Genomic DNA, 20981 nt, shown 5'->3' with positions numbered 1-20981 from the left:
CCACTGAAAGTAGAAAGTCTGGGTCCAGCTCAGTCCAGTCTCTGGGTGAGTACATTTTGAACTGTGTATAAGTGCTGCTCATCTACTAGAGTAAGTTAAGTTCTTCTGTATCTAATGTACGTGTGTTCTAATTAAACATTTGTTTGGAGAGCCTGTGTTTCCTTAGGATCAACAAATACTGACAGGTTTTTTTTTTTGGGGGGGGCGCTGTCTTAGTTAGAGTTTCTATTGCTGTGAAGGGACACCATGACCAAGGCAACTCTTATGAAGTAAACATTTAATTGTGATGGTGGCTTAGTTTCAGAAGTTGAGTCCTTTATCATCATGGCAGGGAGTATGGCAGTGTGCAGGCAGACATGCACTGTCTACATCTTTATCAGATGGCAACAGGAAATGGACTGTGACACTAGGAGTAGCTTGAGCATAGGGGAACTCAAAGCCCACCCCCGTATGTATGAGAACATGTCACCCAGACACCTTGGAGATTAAGGATAACACTGAAGATCACTGACCTCTATTTATTAACAGTAGCATGCCAGCTAAGCATTTTCATTTTCACAATCCTATTCAAGCTGGAGTAATACCTACTTCTTAGGAGTGGCTCTGTGCAACATTTTTTGGCCTCCTGAAATTCATTTAGCCCCCTTTGAAGATACCTTAAAATCTGTGAACCTGAATGTAGCCATTATGAGACCATCAGTTCTCCTCCTTGTGAACTGCCTGTTTTTTCTTTATGGTTCTTGCAGAGCTGCTAGCTTAAGTTGTACCAGGATCAAGAAAAAATGGGCCTCAGCGGTTCGTGTTCCTGGAATTGTGTCCATGCCAGTGGATGCCCACATGCTCCAGAAGAGAATTTGACATTGCTGCTGCCGTTGTTGCTATTATAACAGTGACGACCACCGCTACTACTGTTTCTGGGATTGCCATTTCATAACTGGTTACTACAGCTAGGACAGTGGAGACCCTGGCAGCAAAAGTAGCTACCAAGTTAATCTTTCATTCTATTGGGCATGACAAATTTAAATCAATAGTTATATACATTTCGATTGGCTTTGAAAGTTATAAATTTACAAATGCAAGTTCCATTTACTTTTGGATACTATCTTACAAGGACTCCAACTTGCAGTAAGGCTCCTTAAGGAAGGGAATGGCTCAGTTGCCTTTAGCCTACTGGCTATGGGTGGGTTAAGACTTCTGTTGGTCTTTCCTGTGTCGAACACACAGATTGCAAGCCCAGCGCCACTTAGAGATCTTTAGCAACAGTTAACTCTGCAGCTCTCACCCAATTGAGCCTGTATGATAATGAGTATTCAGAGACAGGTAATGAATACCTGGGGGGCACTCACCAACCTAAGACAGAGCGCGCCTGTGTGGCCTGCAGGTGTCTCCATGACAGGTAAGATGACCTGCTGACGTACCATGCAACCTAAGTCAGAAGCTCATTTTTTAGTAAAAGGTGGGTAACTGTAGAACCATGGCTCCCATTTTGGATAACTGTTGCCCTGCTTGAGGACCTTGACCTTGATATTCTCCCTATGCTAATTCCCTGTGAGATTCCACCCTCCTGAATGCTTAAGGGAAGCTCCTTGTCTGTGTATCCAGCATACTGGGCGTTAACAGCTTAGATGCAAGACTGTAAAACATTGGAAGCGAAATTATGCCCTCCGGGGTTCCCCATTGTGCTGTAAGCCTGTATTTAAGACCTCCTCCCTTCTTTAATAAACAGCATTAGGCATTCAAAAAAAAAGAAAGAAAAGAAAAAAAGTCCACCCCCACAGTGACACACTTCTTCCAACAAGGCCATATACCTCCTACTAATGCCACTGTCTTTGGGGGCATTTTCTTTCAAACCACTACAGGGGGTGTTTCACATGAAAACCAAATCTAAGAACAAACAGTTCTTAGAAAAAGATAGTGAGACCCTGTGTCAAAAACAAAATAGTCCTCCCTTTCCATTTGGAGACTCAATGGTCTTCACTTCTCAATAATCCATTGTAAAAGTAGCACAGGGTTGAGAGGCAAAGGTCCAAATTCAACGCAGTCCTTGCGAAGATAATACTCAATATGAGGGTTGAAGCGGAGTGTCTTTACTAGGAATGGACAAAGATAGTGCTCTCCACAATGGAAGTCTTGGGCCATGAGTAAGTTACTCTGTGCATGTTAAACACAATGAGTGTGAACTGAAGTATGGCCTTATAGTGAGGCACTGAACTTTAAAAGCAAAACAAAACTGAAATGAAAGTGCTATAAAGTACTGATTGAAATAATACTTTAATTAGCTACATGGGACTAGATGAAACTTGTTAAGATTGTTTTTATGTGCTTTTTACATTTTCCCTTTTGGGACAGAGTTTTGTGTTGCTCACTTGGTTTCAAACTTCATATGTAACTGAGAATGGCCTTGAACTTCTGATCCTCCTGCTTCTACCTCTTGAGTGCTGTATACAGGGGCACTCTGTGGGTGCAGAAAAGAGGGCACTAGGGACTATACATGTGACAAGAGTAAAAACATGGGGAGTAAGTAAGCCTGTATATTATAAAAACTTGCATGACATTTATCTTGGCCATGCAATCTCTCTTCAGCTACTGTGAAACAATTTGATCTTTAGTAGCTAGAAGGCTATAACCACCTATCGGTGCAAAGCCACTAGCTTTTCTGAATATTTCCTTTCCTCCTTTCTAGCTCTGTTCTAAGCATGCTTTCCCCAACACTTGGACTTTCTTATCCTTTCTCTAAATCTCCCCTCTACCATGTAGTTGACCTCCATGCTGGCTTAACATTAAAACAGAATAGCTATCTCCACCCTATTCCCCTTAAAAAGTTCAAATCATAAGCCCAATATAGTGGCGTATGCCTTTAGTTCCTAGCACTTAGGAGGCAGAGGCAGGCAAATCTGTGACTTTGAGGCCATTCCAGTCTACACAGTGAGTTCCAGGACAGCCAGAGCTACATAGTAAGACCCTATCTCAAAAGAGCAAAAAACTTAAATCATACTATAATTTAGGACTATCTTCATGATAAACTTGAAAAATAATTTTAGGTCATTATTCAATACCTATTCCTTTGTCCCTCAGAATTTTAATTTTTATAGTCTCAGTTTTCAGAACTTTTGGGACAAAGAAAAGATAAAAATCTCAAAGGCATATGGTCCATGCAAAGGCCTCAAACTTTGAATACTCTTACTTCAGTCTCTAGATTTACTGGCATTACAGGCATGCCTCATTGTACCTGGCTTTAAGGGTTTTTTGTTTTATATTGTCTTTATTTTATTTTGTGTGTGTTTGTGTGGGTATATGCAAGTACCCATAGAGGCCAGAAAAAGTATCAAATTCCCTGGAGTTAAGCATTACATGGGATTGTGAGCCTCATGACTTGGGTGCTGGGAACCCAACTGGGGTCTTCTGAAAGTGTAGCAAGTACCGTTAACTGCTGCGCCATCTCTCCAGTCCTGTTGTTACCTTTTGAGACAAGGTCTCATGGTATGTAGCCTAGCCTCAAGCTTACCATATAACTGAGGATGACCTTGAACTAATAATATCCTTCTTCTTCTTCCTCCAAAGTGCTATATTAAAGGTGTGTATCACCATGCTTAGCTCCTGGCTTTAAGTTTTTAAGTTATACAAAATTTAGGGGAAGCCAGACATGCTAAGCAATCCCAGTTATGGGGGAGACCAACACAGGAGGAACACCTGAACTCACAATTTTGAGATCAATCCAGTATCATAATAAAGAACTCCCACTCCTAAAAAAAAAAACCCATAACCCTAAAAAGGCTTTATTTAGGTGAGTAGCAGAGCTAGTGGTGTACTTCACTGCTATAGGACTCTCCTGTGATGAAAAAACATAATTTAGGGAAATATTTGGTATTATTTAAATTTGTTTTCTAAGAAATAACTTTATACCACACCAAATATTTTAGAAGGTTTTATTAATTCCAGGGGAGTAGACACATTAAAAAAACACTGACCAGGACAATCTAGACTCAGATGTCAGGTGTGAAGTGCTTACAGCAGAGGATATTTTATATTTTCTGTTTTATCTCTAGCTCTAGCCTCGTCTATAAAGTGAGTTCCAGGATAGCCAGAGGTGTTACACAAAGAAACCTTGTCTTGAAAAACAAAAATCCAAAACCAAACCAAAACAAAAAAGCTAAATGATGCTGGAGATTTCCATAAAGTCCTACTGGCAGCCTGAATACAACTGACAAATTAAAGGAAATTTAAGCAGATACTGAGTGTTGCCAACAACTTATTGAGTAAGACTCTGAGGACAGCTATGTCCTTATAGATGAGAACATGAAAATCAGAAAAAGCTATTTCAAATATACAAAACCCTAAACAAAATGAAAACTGGGTTTTCCTTGTTAAGTCTTAAGTCTTTTTTTTCTTGCTCTTTAGATCAAGTCTAAGAAAATACATACTTTTCCATATTCTCCATATAATGCTGAGTTCAAGGTCAGCCTGATCTACATTTTTAGTTTCAGGACAGCCAAAATTACATAGTGAGAAGTGAAACCCTGTCTCAAGTAACAAAAAATAAAATATAAACCCCCAAACTATAAAACCTACACTTGCTTGGCATCAGTTCTATCTCTAGTACTACCCCAAAAGGAAAGAATCAGAGTACACTGAATTTATCTTTCCCCTTCATTAAAAACAAAACAAAACAAAACAAAAAACATTTCTCTGTGTAGCCCTGGCTGTCCTGGAACTCAGAGATCTACTTGTCTCTGCCTCCTGAGTGTTGGAGTTAAAGGTGTGCGCCACCACACAGATGAAATTTATTTTTCACTTAGTGGTAGACACATCTGCTCTTTCTGGTGGCCCAAGAGCTGTTATGTACATTCCAATGGTCATCCTGGAGCACAACCCACTTCAAAATCATGAAAAATAAGACAGGCACATCTAAAATGCCATTTTATTGATCCTTTCACTTTAAGTATCTTTTTCTTTCCTCAGTTTAGCAGCTTTCCTCTTCAGAGCTGATGCCATCTTCTCATATAAGTGACCCACAGTAGCAAAAGGAGGACCTAAAACCTAGTTCCCCAGAGGAAGAATTTCAAAGTCTTTGATGAATTTTACAGAAACATGCCACGTAAATTCAAGCAACAAATTATAGTCAGCAGGAAAACAAAATTTCTGAAAACATAATAGACCAGGTATCTGGAGCATGATTAGTACATAATAGACCAATTTCACCTCACTCTGTTATGCATACAAGTAACTTCTGATTTGAAACATAAATACACATGGCTACATACTCTAATCTGGTTCTTCAGTTGCTCGGCCTCCTGCCGCAGCTGGTCAAGTTCACTCATCTTCAGGTCTCAGTGCTTTCCACACTTCAGAATCCAAGCTCTGCAAGAGAAACACGTCATGAAATGGACAGGCTATAGTATGATTGGTTAACTGAAAACTTAATTTTGAGTAATGTATAAAGCAAGCAAAACACTGGGTGTGGTGGCACACGCCTTTAATGTCGGCACTTAGGAGGCAGAGGCAGTAGAATCTCTGTGAGTTCGAGGCCAGTCTGGTCTACAAAGTAAGTTCTGGATAACCAAGTCTGTTACAGAGAGAATCCCTGTCTTAAAAAAACTAAAAAAAAAAAAAAAAAAAAAAAAAAAAAAAAAAAACCCTAGGAAATTGAAAACTTCAGAGCTACGATCTTATAAAACAGAGAACTTTCCTACAGCATTCATAAGAATTTTTAAAACCCTATCTAGGACTGGATTATAAACATAAACATGCCAGGTGGTGGTGGTGCATGCCTTTAATCCCAGCACTTGGGAGTCAGAGCCAGGAGGATCTCTGTGAGTTCAAGGCCAGCCTGGTCTACAGAGTGAGATCCAGGATAGGCTCCAAAGCTACACAGAGCAACCCTGTCTCGAAAAAACAAAACAAAAAACAAAAACAAAAAATTATCATTATTTTTTACTGACTCTGTATAGTACAACAATGCTCAAAATGTGGCAGTAGACTGAAAAAGAAAATTGTTAATGCCAATAGTGCTAATGTAGTACACTAGTTGTTTTAAAGATTTATTTATTTATTATATATACAGTGTTCTGCCTGCATGTATCCCTGCAGGCCAGAAGAGGGCACCAGATCTCATTATAGATGGTTGTAAGCCATGACCTGGTTGCTGAGAATCGAACTCAGGACCTCTGGAAGAGGAGTCTGTGCTCTTAACCTCTGAGCCAGCTCTCCAGCCCAGAAAGAAGATCGTAAATTCAATGCCAACCTGTACTGCAGAGACCCAATCTCCAGAAAAATAAAAACAGTATCACTTAAAACAGCATAGGCCTTTCTCATGGAAAGATTTTGAGTCTCTCAGAAACCAAGAACAAAGCCAGACATCCAGAATAGCTACCACATGAAGAAATCAAGAGTAATTTCTTCAGGAAACAGGACTGGGGTAATCTGGAAAACTAGTACTTTGAAGCTATGGCAGTCATTATGAACCTTAAAAGACAAAGGGGATCCAGTATCCAGAAGTCCTCTATTTTCCACTAAAACCCTACGCTGTAGAGTCCCAGGAAGCTCAGAAGTATCTTCACCCTTCTAGGTATGGACTGAAAAAGGCTGGTCAAGTACTGCATACCCAGCCATATAAGACAACATCCCCAAACTCAGAGACAATTGAGATCATCCTGTTATAAAACATGATTTTTTTCAGCCTTGGGATGCAGAAGTTCAGTTGGTAGAGTGTTTGACTAACATATATAAAGCTCTGGATTTGAGCCCAGCTCCAGGATAAATGGGATGCAGTGTTGTACATCTATAACCTCAGCACATTGGAAATAAGCAGGAGGATACGAGTCACCCTTTAAGGCCATCCTTGGCTATAGAATTTGAGGCTAGCCTGCGATATATTACAACTGTTTCAAAACTAGATAAGCAAACAAACCTGTCTTCCTAGATTGGAGATATAGTTCAGTTAGTAGACTGATTGCCTACAATAAATATATGAACCCTCACTTGACTTGTGCCGTTGCTCACCTATAAAACAGGAAGTTCAAGGTCATCCTCAGCTACACAGTGCTTTGGGCTCAGTCTGTATTACATTAGTCACTGACTCAAAAAACAAAAAAACACCAGAGTGCAGTGGCACATGCCTTTAGTCCAGCAGCTGGGAGGCAGAAACAGAAGGATCTCTGTGAGGTCAAGGTCAGCTTGATTTACATACCCAAAGCATAGCTAGGACTTCATAGAGACTCTGTCTCAAAACACCAACAAAAATAACTGATAAGCAAATCTCTTGCCCCAGAATCTCAAGTGCTGGAATAGCAGGCCTCATGTCACTGTAGCTGGCATACAGGCTACACTTCTGACAAAGATGTTGGCTGTTAATCATAAATGTGATCAAAGCACCTTAAAATTGAAGGTGGAATTGCCTAATACCAATGTGGTTTGTGCAAGGACTTTAACATCCCCATGAAAACTAAAGAATATAAATGTTTTGACAGCACTGTATTTATGTGTGTCAGGTGGATGCCTATTGCCCTCAGATAAGAAGAATGCATTACATCCCCTGGAACTGGAGTCAGATGGTGTTGGCTGCCATGTAGGTACTAGGAATCAGAGTCATCTCTCCAGTCCTTCCCCTAGTCAACAAAATTTTTGTGTAAAAGTTAAAGAGGTGCTTAGGGGGTTGGGATGAGACAGAGACATACGAATTCTTAGGTTCAATGGCCAGTTAATCTAGTTGAATGGAAACCTCCCGGTCAGTGGTTCTCAACCTTCCTAATGCTTCAACTCTTTAGTATAGTTCTTCACGTTGTGGTGACCCCCAACGATACAATTATTTTCATTGCTACTTCATAACTGTAATTTTGCTACTGCTATGAATCATAATGTAAATATCTGTGTTTCCCAATGGTCTTAGGTGACTTCTGTGTAATCCCCAAAGGGTTGAGACACATAGGTTGAGAACCCCTGGCTTTAGGGTCAGTGACAGGCTCTATGAGTAATACAAGATGCCAGGATTGGCATACATACATGAGTACACCTGCATAAACACAAACACACACACACACAAAAACCAATGGAATAAAAATTAAAACAATAATGAAATAAAAATTAACAAACAAACAAAACCTTAGGAGTGATGGCATGCCTCTAATCTCCAGAACTTGGGAGATGTAGTGGTAGGAAGACTGCTTTGAGTCTGAGGCCTCTCTGGTATATAGTGAGCTCCAGGGTACCTACGACCGTGTCAAGATCCTGTCTCAAATCTTTCTCAAAATTCAAAAGTTAATATCACATGCTTAACTAACCACTGTTATTTTCATTGTAAGTAAAATACATCTTGGGTAAATCATCTGGATGACCCCACAGCTTAATTGCTAAAGTTCCTTATACTTTTCTATTCTACAGAAAAACATGAATACCCTCAATGAGGATCCATACTATCAGCTTCTGGCCCTGTACTGGTAACAAAATCCCCTCCAACTAAATGCCTTTGTTGCTGGGCAGGACAGAAAAGTGCTTAACTTGAGAAAAATGAGTTTGAGAGTAATCACCAGAAATCACAAGAAAAGCCTATAAGGTGCAGCTGTGCACTAAACGGAAGCCTCCATATTCCTAGACTAGCATCTGCTGTTGCCGAGCTCTCTAGGAAAGCAGGATATGGAGCAACAGAGCTTCCAAGAGATTTCTGACCACAATGGTATTCTCATTTTCTGTCAATGCTCTTCACCCCGCTCCTGTCTTTATTAAGAAACAATCTTGCTAACCGGCCTAGTATGGACAAAAATTTACCATTACACCCAGTTTGACTTCATATTCCATTTCTCCAGTGCTACCATCTCTGGCTACAGTGGTGTTTTCAAATGCATTGGAGTAGATGCTTGACTCACTAGGAAAGCTTCACAAAGGGAGAATACCTCAGGCTTCCCTGGACATCCCCGGCATTAGAGAACATTATTTACTGGGTCATTCTGTCTTTAGCACACAAAATCTAAGGACTAAAGTTTAGAAATATTCATATACAATAGAATAAAATTCCAAATGAATAAAAACATGGTATTTAGATGAAAAGATGTGGTGCTATGTTAGTCTTGCATGTGTTTGGCTTGCTTTACCTTACAGACTGCAAATCCTCTCACTGGTTTTACAGAGTCAGGGTCACTATATTCTACCACTTCTTACCCTATTAAAAGTCACTCTGGCCATAAAGATCTTCCACCCAATTCAGCATTCATGTAGAAAAAGTAGCAGCCAAAGTCACGAGGTATCCTGAACTAGTCTATAGTCAACAAGCAGCAGTTGACCTGGATATAAACATTAAAGCTGACCTAGCTTTTACATCAAGACTGAAAACACACACTAACAGGGTTTTGTAAACAGGAACTTTCTGAGCTGACTCAAAAGCTCCCCAGGCTTGGTAGCAACTTTACCGAAAGTCATCTCAATAGCCCATTAGCTTTATCAAGATTTTTTACTAGGTTTCTAGTAAAAACCATTTTCCTAGTTTTAAGCGGGTTATTGTCATGTATTTTTTTCTGTAGTATAAGAAGAGAGAATTCAAATAAAAAGCAAGATTTTAGGTCAATTAAGATGGGTCTGTGGGTTTAAGTCCCTTTCTATGTAAACCTGATGATCTTGAGTTCAATCCCTAGACCCTACCCCATGTAAAGGTGGGAAGAGAAAACTTGACTCCATAAAAATCACCCTCTGACTCTCACACAGTATGTTTTAAAAAGGAAAGAAAAGATCTTATTATTAAAGGATCTTAATAGCTAGTAATTTTTTAAACTCTTTATTTGTGTGTGTGTGTGTGTGTGTGTGTGTGTGTGTGTGTGTGTATGGAACACACCTGACATGGACAGAGGATAACTTGAAGGAGCTGGTTCTCTCCTTTCATGAAGCATTAACAATGAATGCCTTTACCTGCTGTACTAATATTTATTACCTTTTACAGTCTGGAGTGCAGCACACAAGTGCAAATGCTATTTACACTGCTTTAATGATTTAAAATAAATGTACATTTAAGAAGTCTTACTTACATTTAATCACTCGTGACTTTCTCTTCAGTGTCGTTAGTCCCTTGGCCCTTCTGGAAACCCCACCATCAGGTCTGCTTGCCTGGGCAACTCTTCTCCTCCAGAGCATGTCCCAGGTAAGCTTTGGCTATGCTGAGGTGGCACTTTCCACCCTAATCCACTAAGACAGGACCTGCTGAGGCCTCAGGACTGCCCGTGACCCACATCTGCCCTCAGCTTAGAACTTAACTTAGAACTGCTGTTTAGGAAATCTGAATAATTTAAAAGCTAGGGCGGGGTAGAGATGGCGCAGAGGTTAAGAGCACTGACTCTTCTTCCAGAGGTCATGAGTTCAATTCCCATCAACCACATGGTGGCTCACAACTATCTGTAATGAGATCTGGTGCCCTCTTCTGGCCTGCAAGCATGCATGTAGGCAGAACACTGTATACATAATAAATAAATAAATCTTTAAAAAAAAAAAAAAAAAAAAAGCATAGGGCTAAGGATGTAGCTCAAAAGTAGGGTGCTTGCCCACTATGTGTTAACAAACAAGCTGATATGACCTGGCCTTACTTTAAGTGACATTCAGTATCTTTAAGTTCTAACATGATTAGAATAGTTCACACATGTGGTATGAGATGTAACATCCCCAACTTTGTGACAAAGACAGTAGCAGCAGAATGCCCCTCCCATCAAGATCCCTGGGAAGGAAATCATGACAGAGTACCTCAAACAGTGACTTCAGGGCCCTACTATTAGTCAGCTACTAACAATTATACTTGGGCTGTAAGCCTGCTACTGATAAAAAGGGAAATATGGGCCATTGAGATGGTTGAGCCAGTAAAGACACCTGATGTCAAACATGACAGCCTTATTTTGATTGCCCAGGATACAGCTCATACAAGGGGAGCAATGACTCCTGCCAGTTAGCCTGACTTCCATATGTGCATTCTGGTGCCCATGCACACACACAAAATAAACTGTAATTTTAAAATTTTTTAAAGGTGCATATTTTGAAAAACAATTTCACTGTCAGTCAGTGGTGGCACACAGCTTTAATCCCAGCACTCAGGAGGCAGAGGCAGGCAGATCTTTGTGAGTTCAAGGCCAGCCTAATCTACAGAGCGAGTTCCAGGACAGCTAAGGCTGTCTCAAAAAACAAACAACAACAACAACAAAAAAAAAAAGGGGGGGGGGAGGGGGGCAATAAAAAGAATTTCAGTTTCTCCAACATACAAATAGGACCTCACTAAATCACTTTTCACTGTGGTCTGGGAATAACATCATCTATGTCACAGAGCTAAAACAAAAACTAAATGAGATAATCAGTCTGACAGTGCCCCTCAACCATAAGCCTCTCAGTGATTATAATACTGAAGTGTCCCTTTCAACAAAACAATTCAAAGGTTAATAGCTGGCATTTGAGTAGAAGTCACATTGGCAAAGAACACTACTGTCCTTGTATGAGACGCTACTTTCAATGACAGGAATTTCTAAAAGATTTGAGGTTATGACAGTGGCTGGAAGTGGTAAGTCAATGCCTTTGATCCCGGCACTCAGGAGGCAAAGGCAGGTATGAGTGTGAGGCCAGCTTGTTCTATATAGTGAGTTCCAGGATAGCCAGAGCTACACAGTAAGTAAGATCCCGTCTTAATTCTGAAAGAAAGGGAGAGGAGGAGGGAGGAAGGGGGGGGAGGGAGGAGAGATCAGACCAACTGTGAAGCCAAACCCAAGCAAACAGCACTAGACCTGAATACAGACAGGGAGCTATACAGGAAGCAACTGCCAACACATTTTATAAGTGTGATAGCAGTATTGTTTCATGTTTAAAGATACACAAAGTATTTAAGAACAAAGATTCTCCTCAAAACAAGCAAGAAATAGAGAAATGGATAGGGGTATATGTAAGAAATAAGATCAACTATGAGCTAGTGATGATTTTAAGTTGCTGATAGGAGTTTTCCAAGTGGTTAACTTTTTGCATGTATTTCAGTTTTCTATTAATAGTCACCTTTTAAATTTGGTAAGGTGAAACATACTTCTAATCTCAGCACTCAAAAAACTTAGACAGGAGGACTTTGAGAATTGGGTCAACCTGTGCTATACAATAATATCCTGTTTCAAACCTCTTTCCTGCCCCATGACTCCCAAATTTGTGGACTCTGAATCTTGACTCTTAACTGAAATGTACGAAAACAAAAAGAAAAGAAAACTGGCTAGAGGCACTTGCCTCAAACCACAGAACTCCGGAGGTGGAGGTAGGCAGATTTCTGAGTTCCAAACCAGCCTGTTCCAGGACAGCTGAGGCTACACAGAGAAATCCTGTCTCATAAGCCAAAACAAAATACAAACACCCAGTAACAGCTAGGCATTATCACAAATGCCTAACTCCAGTTCTGAAGGGTTAGATATACTCTTTTGGCCTCTGTACAAACATAGGTACATGTGTGCAACTCACCTGTGTGTGCGCGCGCACACACACACACATGTACTCGCGATAGCAGGATGGCTCAGTTTATAAAGCACCTGAGTTCAGATCCACAGCATCCATGTAAAAAACTAGCCATGATGGTGAATGCCTGTAATTACAGCACTGGGAACCAGAGATAAACAAAAACCTAAAACTTACTGGCCAGCCAGCCAGCCTAGCTCTGAATTAGTAAGTTTCAGATTCAGTGAGTGACCCTGTTACAAAAAACTAAGGTAGAGGGCTTGGGAAGAGGTGCTCCAGGCATTAGAGCACACACTACTCCAGTGAGGATTCCACTTCAAGGCAATCTGAACCCTCTGGCCTCTGGGAGCACTTTGCACTCACATGCAAATATCCACACAGAAACACACATACACATAATTAAAAATAAAACTAATACACACACACACAAATTTTTAAAATAGAGAAATGAGCCAGATGTTGGTAGCTTACACCTGTAACCTCAGCACGCTGAGAAAATGAGGCAGGAGAATGTTTGACTTTAAGGTCAGCCTGGCCTACAAGGTGAAACACCAAAGGGAGGTTGGGGGCAGCAGGCTGAAGAGATGGCTCAGTGGTTAAGAATGCTTGGTTGCAGCCGGGCAGTAGTAGCGCACGCCTTTAATCCCAGCACTTGGGAGGCAGAGGCAGGCAGATCTCTGCGAGTTCGAGGCCAGCCTAGTCTACAGAGCGAGATTTAGGACAGCCTCCAAAGCTACACAGAGAAACCCTGTCTTGAAACCCCCTCCCCCACAAAAAAAGATTGTTTGCTCTTGCAGATGACTGGGATTTTGTTCCCAACACCCACATGGGACTAACAACTATCTGTTAACTCCATTTCCAAAGGATCCAATGTCCTCTCTAATCTCGAAAGGCACTGAATAAATGTAGTACACAGATGCATATATGTAAGTGAAGCATCCATACAATTCAAATAAAAATAAATAAATCTTTTTTAGGGCCAGAGAGATGTCTCTATGGTTGAGAGTACTGATTGTTCTCCCAGAGGATATGGGATGAATTTCCAGTACCATATAGGGGATAACAACGGTCTGTAAATGTTCCAGTGGATTTGGTATGCTCTTTGGCCTCTGCTTGTACTGCATGCACATAGTACACAGACATATAACAGGCAAAACACCTATTTATATATACATGTGTGTGTGTGTGTGTGTGTGTGTGTGTGTGTGTGTGTGTGTGTATACAAAACTCAAAAAACTTTAATCTTTAAAAAAAAAAAAATAAGGCCTTTAATCCCAGCACAGGGGAGGCAGAGGTATGAGTTTGAGGTTAGCTGGGACTACATTTAGTAAGGCAGACTGGGAAAAAAGAAAAAGGAGGGAAAGGGAGTGAACTCCTGAAGTGTCAGCAATTTACTTGAGAGAATGAGGCAGATCAGGGCCAGACTAGACAATACAGCAAAAGAATAGATAAAACTGTGACAGAGGAATAGAGGCATGTAAGACAAAGTAAAACTATAACAAAGGGGCTGGAGAGATGGCTCAGAGGTTAAGAGCACTGGCTGCTCTTCCAGAGGACCTGAATTCAATTCTAGCAACCATATGGTGGCTCACAACCATCTATAATGAGATCTGGTGCCCTCTTCTGGCATGAAGAACATTGTATACATAATAAGAAAAAAAAATCTTAAAAAAAAAAAAACTAGGTAAATAAATTAAAAAAAACCACTCTGGGCTGATGGTAGATGTAGCTTGCCAGTACAGCACAGGTTTAGCATGGGCAAGGACCTCAGTCTGACACCTAGCCACAAACACACAGAAGAAATGTAAATACTGTACTTTAAGAATTGATCAGTGCTGGACTCTATGGCATACACCTTTAATCCCAGCCCTTGTTGGGCAGATGGATCTCTGAGTCCCAGGCCAGCCTGATCTGAAAGTGAGTTTCAGGGGAGCCAGGGACACAGAGGAACCCTGTCTTGAAATATAAAACAAAACAACTGTTGAGTATCACACATGGAGCACACTTTTAATCACTGTCATTGGGAGGCAGAGGCAGGTGGATCTTTGTGAGTTCAGAGCCAGCCTAGTGTATACAGTGAGTCTGCCTATACAGCCAGAGATACATAGTGAGACTCCCTCAAAAAACCAACCCCCCCAAAAAAACCCCAAACCCCCAAAAACTGATGACTACCAATTATATATGTTAAGTTACCTTAATTCAGAAGTGTTTCTGGTATGTTTTCCCACACATGTAAGTCTATCTGTAACAACAGAAAAAGTTATGTTTTTAGCATATTGGGGCTGTGCTAACAGCTACATTTAGGAAAGAGCACATAAATCATCCTCTTCTACTACTTTCTCCCCCATAAACTGCTCTACTCATTATAGCATTTAATTTTTCAGCACTGAAAAATAAAGAACTGAAGAGCAGGTATGATGATGTATGCCTTTAATCAAAGCACAGCACTCAGATCTGACTTCAAGGTCAGCTGGTCTACATAGTGAGACCCTACCTCGAAATGTTTTTATATATATCTATATATAGATATAAATACACACACACACACACACACACACACACACACACACACACACAGAACTACAGAAACAGTAAACAAAACAGACAACAGGGGCTGGCAAGATGGCTCAGTGGGTAACAAAACTTGCTACCAATCCTAATGACCTGAGTTCAATCCCTAGAAGCTACCATCAAGTAGGAGAAAACCAACTCCCAAAGTTGCCGTGACCTATCTAATATACACAGTAGATGATTCCATTTATGACACACCCCAGATAGGCAAATCCAGAGACAAAATTGCAGGAGTTGCATGGGGTCATGTACGAAGAGTTGTTGAGGGAATTCTGCCATTCGGGTCTAATAACCAATAGTAAGGGGTGGCTTGGCCCAGGGGCGGAGTTTATATTAGAGAGTAACTGACCTGGGGACAGGAATATAAGCCGAGGCATGCATACTCGCTCTCTTTGCTGAAGCCATGGCTTGGTGACCTTCCCCGGACTTATCCCATCTCCCTTGGAAAAGGAAGAGGCAGCAACAGCTGAATCAGTGGCGACAGGACAGGCAGTTTCTTTTGTGTCCTGAGTGTACTGTACTGATATTGCCTGTTAACACTGACTTAACCCTAGACTTAATTCCCCTCAATAAAGAGTGAGATTTTACTGGGTACAGGGGCTTCTTTTGGGGTGACAAGAATATAGACCTAGGTAGGGGGAGGTAGTTGCACAACAATGTGAATATACTGAGTGCTATTGAATCCTTCTCCTTAAAATGCTTTAATTTTCTATTATATGAATTCCACCCCCAAAAAGAAAAGGTGGGTGTTGAAGTGGAAGTTAGGGAACACAAGTTAATAAGTAAAAGCAAGCTACATCCACCTCCACAAATCCTCTCTGAAAATGTTCTATGAGTATATGCCTGAGGAGCCATCAAATTCTCTTAGTCTAAAAAAAGGTCTCAACCTGGCACCCTGATATTTTTTTCCTTGTTTGTTTTGTTTTAGTTTTTCAAGACAGGGTTTCTCTGTATAACAGTGCTGGCTGTCCTGGAACTCGCTGGCCTCAAACTCACAGAGATCCACCTGCCTCTACTTCCTGAGTGCTGGGATTAAAGGCATGTGCTGCCACTGCCCAAAATATTTAATTTTTTTTAAAACATTTTGTTTTGTTCTGTTTTTGAGATAGGGTCTCACTATATAGTTCTGTATGGCATGTAACTTGAAATATAGACCAGGTTGGCTCCAAAGTCACAGAGGTCTATCTGCCTGCTTCTGACTCTTAAGTGCTGGAATTAAAGGTGTGTAGCACCATACTCAGCTTACTCTGTGTGGTAGTTTGAATAGGAATGACTCCCATAGATTCATGCATTTGAATGCTTGGCCCATAGGGAGAGGCACTATTAGGAGGTGTGGCCTTGTTGAAGGAAGTATATCACTATGGAGGTGGGCTTTGGGGTCTCATATGCTCAAGCTACACCCAGTTGCTTTTGCTGCATCTCAGCTCCTTCTCCAGCATCATGTCTGCATGCATACCACCATGTCCCACCATGACGATAATAGACTAAACCTGTGAAACCATAAGCCAGCCCCAATAAAATGTTTTCTTTCGTTAGAGTTGCCGTGGTCATAGTGTTTCTTCACAGTACTAGAAACCCTAAAACATCCTGGTTTATTTAAGGTGAAATTATTTTGGGGGGAGGGTAAGCTGTCTAGCAACTGACAGGCATACAGTAGATCCCAGCTTCTACTGTCTGTTACAGCAGCACAACTAGCGTAGCTGCCGTCCCAAGTTAAGAACTCCACTATAATGGGCCATAATTATCCCAAACTCTACACAAAGATCTTCCTAGGCATTTTTTTCACAGTAAAAGATAAAGGGGTAATAAATCACAATTTGCTCTATCTGAAACACTAAGGCTCCCTGGGGGTTCCAGCTCTCTATTCTTTGAGAAGACACTGGATAACTACTATGACACAAGGTGATTACTGTGTACCTTCACCATTTCCAGCTCCTGTGGTCATGTTAGGATACACTGGAGAAAAGGGGCTGCTTAACTGTCCTGATAGCTCAGTTTCAAGTCATGTGAGTTGTCTCCATTTATTTGGGGTTAAAAATAAGATCCAACTTCCATGGATTAACCAGCCCGAAGGAATCAGAACTTAGGACAAGACTCCTAGTGTCACAGAAAGTTAAGGACAAACCGGAAACACCTTAAAGAAACTAGGAAAATCAGAATTTAATAAAACTAAAGCCAATATCCAACATGCTCTCACACAGCTACACCATCTAGTCTGTGGTACAGTGGAAAGGTGGGATAGATATATCATAGATGCCTAGGTATTGACAACATTGATAGCCTGAACCTGCTTCCCATGGTCCATAGAAACCACCACAGAACTAGGAGCCAAAGCGCCAGTCAGGTAGGCAGAAGAAAAGACTACTTTAGCAAGGGAGGATGTATAGAGACTGAGTGAGCTAATGGCTAGCCACCGTTGCTTGATACACATGTGGCAATGCCAGTAGGTGTGAACACATGAGACACTAGCTTTCCTTTTTACAAAGTATCCCAATATGGAAACTAGAAGTAGAAATTATAAATTTCAAAGGTTAAAATGGCTGAAGTGTGGTTCAGTAGTACATATTTAGTATAGTATACACAAGGAGGCCCTGGATTCCATCTCTAACATTAAAAAAGAAAATTACAGAACAATTTTTAGTTGAAATTTAAATAGGTAACTATCAAATCACAGATTTGTGAGTAAATACAAATATGTCACCAATTATACAAGGAAATTTAGTAACAGAACTTTTAAAGTATTCTGATAATCATGTACTGGACAACACAGCTATTTAGATATGCAGCAGCCTGCTATGAATGTATACTCTGGCTTCTGTGGATGAGCCAGTCTAAGTATGCTGCATAGTGTAAAATTTTCAGATTACCCCTTCCCATGAGTAGAAAGGACCAGCACTTGCCCAATCCACATCCTCTTCCTTTCTGGCACTGTCTCTGGTCACCTCTTAAATGCTAGTATTTGATATACACAATAGTTCAATTTTTATTTAAAAGAATTTAGTGTGTGTGTGTGTGTATAATGATTTCACTAAGGAAAATTAGACTAACAAAAACCAAATGCAAGGTGGGTAGTGGTGACAAATGCCTTTAATCCTAGGCAGAGGCAGGTCGATTGCTGAGTCCAGGGCAGCCAGGGCTACACAGAGAAACCCTTTCTCAAACAAAAAGGCAAAACAAAGACTAAGTTCACCAGGCCAGGCTGTGTTCACCGGTTTTTTGTTTTTGTTTTAAAATGGTATTAGCACTGCACATACCGCTTCTAAAAATTTTAGATTTAAAATTTAATTTATGTGTATGAGTATATGGGTATGTACAGTGAATGTGGCTTGCCCACAAAGGGCATTGGATTCCTTGTAACTGGAGTTACAGCACCAGTTGTGAGCTGCTTAATATTTAACAATTGAGCCATCTATCTAGTCCTCTAAAAAAGTTTCTATTACATTTATTTATTATATGTATGTGCACGCTCACTGAAGGGGGGCACAAACATACCCATGGAACATATATAGGGGTCAGAGGACCACTTGTGGGAGTCCATTTTGCATTCAAAATGTTGAGTCCTATGAATCAAAATCATGTCCTCAGGTTTGGTGGCAAGCACCTTTATCAGATGAGCCACCTGTTAAGCCAACTCACCAATCCAGGATGAGAATTTTATAAAAGAGAAGCCAAGTCCAGCATGTAACAGAAGGTAGTACAGTGGATACTAAGCTATACAGTGGTCATGAATGCACCATGATCCCTTAGTTAAGGAGCCCAATTACAAAGTGGTACATTCCCATGGTTATACTAGGTTAAAATCCAAAGATCAGATACCATTTCAAGATTCTGAATAAAATCAACTGGCCCCGTTTTGACTCTGTAGAGCTAATTTAACAGTATTAAATATAAATATGATTAACTTCTAAGTACACATACACTGTAGCACATTTTGAGGTTTTAAGGTTTTGTTTTGTTTTGTTTCCTTGGAACTGAGGATCAAACCCAGGGCCTTGCATTTGCTAGGCAAGCACTCTACCACTGAGCTAAATCCCCAACCCATGTTTTTAAGTTTTAAATGTTGTATGTGTATAGTACTGTCACTTAATTTTTCTCAGTCTTGAAATCAAATGTTCTCAAGAAGCTCTTTACAGGTGATTTCCCATTAAAATGTGAAATCAAGTTTTTTTTTTTTTCTTATTGGATAATCTCAACAAAAGATGGGGAACTGTAACTAGAGTTTTTCTCTCCGGGTCCCGCCAAGCCCCAGCAGTCCCATAGCCCACTTATAAAATAAACATACAAATGCTTATATTATTTAAACTGCTCGGCCATTAGTTCAGGCCTACCACTGTCTAGCTCTTACTCTTATACTCAGCCCATTTCTGTTAATCTTTGTGTCGACACATGTTCCGTGGCTTTACCTGCTTTTACATGCTGCTACTTGGATGCCGTCCCCTCCAGACTTCTACCTCCAAGCCTCTCCTCTCTGTTTGTCCCACCTATCCTATACTTCCTGCCTTGCTACTGGCCAATCAGTGTTTTATTTATTCACAACATACAGGACATCCCACAGCAGGACCAACAGCTCTGTTGTCCCCAGCACTGGGTTATAGACACATACCACCATGCTAGGCTTTTATGAGTGCTGAAGACCCATACTTGAACTTCAACAGAAAACTGGGGAAAAAAAAAAAAAAAAATGAAAGAAGCCATGTATGCCTTGGGCTACTTGGGATTAGTAGCTTTTTTGTGTGACAGAAACTCATTTTGGTCCTGATCTTGTGCCAGGGTACCAGTACAGGCTGGAAGAAAAAAAAAAAGTACGAATATATCCTTAAAACTTGAGTACAAGCTGGGCGGTGGTGGTGCACACCTGTAATCCCAGCACTCGGGAGGCAGAGGCAGGTGGATCTCTGAGTTCGAGGCCAGCGTGGTCCAAGGCAGGCTCCAAAGCTACAGAGAAACCCTGTCTCAGGGAAAAACAAAACAAAACAAAACCCCCACAAAACTTGAGTACATACATAGGCATACTTAGATCACAGTACAAAAACAGGGTGGAAGCATTAAACTACTGATAAAACATTAATACTATCATGGCCTCTATAGCCAAGGCTCACATGTGTGGTCTTTATACACTCATTCAACAACTATTTACAAGTGCTGGGCAAGACCCATGTCTCTCTCCTGCAAGTCCTTTGCTTTCAAAGCTGAGTACTTGGTTAACATCAAGGGGGTTACAAAGTAAATGATGTCAGGTGCTTTTCATTGTGAAGGAAAAATAGAACTGGGTGGGATGGGAGGGCAAAAAGATGAAGGTCATTCGAAAACAGCCAGAGAAGAGCACTGAGATGTGCTCATCTCCCAACACACATGATGAAAGAGAACCAGCTCCCAAGGAGGTATGGGAAAGGAGAGAGAGAGGGAGGGAGGAAGGAGGGAGGGGGGAGGAGAGAGAGGGGGAGAGGGAAGAGGAAAGAGGGAAGGAAGTGGGGAGAGAGAGGAGGGAGACTGATTTCCTACTTTCTTTAAATGTCAACAGGTACTGACTGCCATTTCTATAGCTGTCAGAAGGAAACGAATTTTATTTTCTTATTCCTAAAATACCCTCCCTCTCTTAAATTCAACTTGTTTGTACAAAAAAGGATCGGTCATAAAAGAGGGGAGGACTAGTGCCATGGCTAAGTGGTAGGGTGCAAAAAGTCCTAGGTTCCATTTTCCTGTACCACAAAAAAAAAGAGAAATCCACACCACCACCCAGCTAATAGTCAACATCACTAATCCTAGCCTGGGAGTAAAGAGGAGAGAAAGGCAGATCTTTGAGTCTGGGGACATCATGGTCTACACAGAGAAACCCTGTCTCTCTCAAATAAAGGAAGGAACAAGCAAAATTTAGTATCAAATTCTCCAAAGAACCATTAATCATTAGAATTTGCCAGGAACTGGTGGTAGTGGCATACATCGGTAGTCGGGAGGCAGAGGCAGGTAGATCT

The 20981-nt window shown here is 40.9% G+C and overlaps 1 protein-coding gene across 2 annotated transcripts in view; it reads right to left on the bottom strand.

Annotated features, from left to right (window-relative positions):
• Positions 1 to 20981, bottom strand: part of Gnb1 (G protein subunit beta 1) — a 64882-nt gene that overhangs the window by 23560 nt on the left and 20341 nt on the right. The window contains exons 2-3 of one of the 2 annotated variants that reach the window (XM_036178384.1): positions 14632 to 14680; positions 5262 to 5358 (exon numbers count right to left, since the gene is read on the bottom strand). In XM_036178384.1, the coding sequence (XP_036034277.1) occupies positions 5262 to 5318 (57 nt within the window). In that variant the 5' untranslated portion in view covers positions 5319 to 5358; positions 14632 to 14680. The remainder of the gene's footprint in view (positions 1 to 5261; positions 5359 to 14631; positions 14681 to 20981) is intronic. The other variant, XM_036178385.1, reaches the window with a different exon arrangement.

This window comes from Onychomys torridus, chromosome 2 (assembly GCF_903995425.1).
Source record: "Onychomys torridus chromosome 2, mOncTor1.1, whole genome shotgun sequence".
NCBI classification, from domain to species: domain Eukaryota; kingdom Metazoa; phylum Chordata; class Mammalia; order Rodentia; family Cricetidae; genus Onychomys; species Onychomys torridus.
The sequence above is the reverse complement of the archived record's forward strand: the minus strand, read 5'-3'. Positions and strand labels throughout refer to the sequence as shown.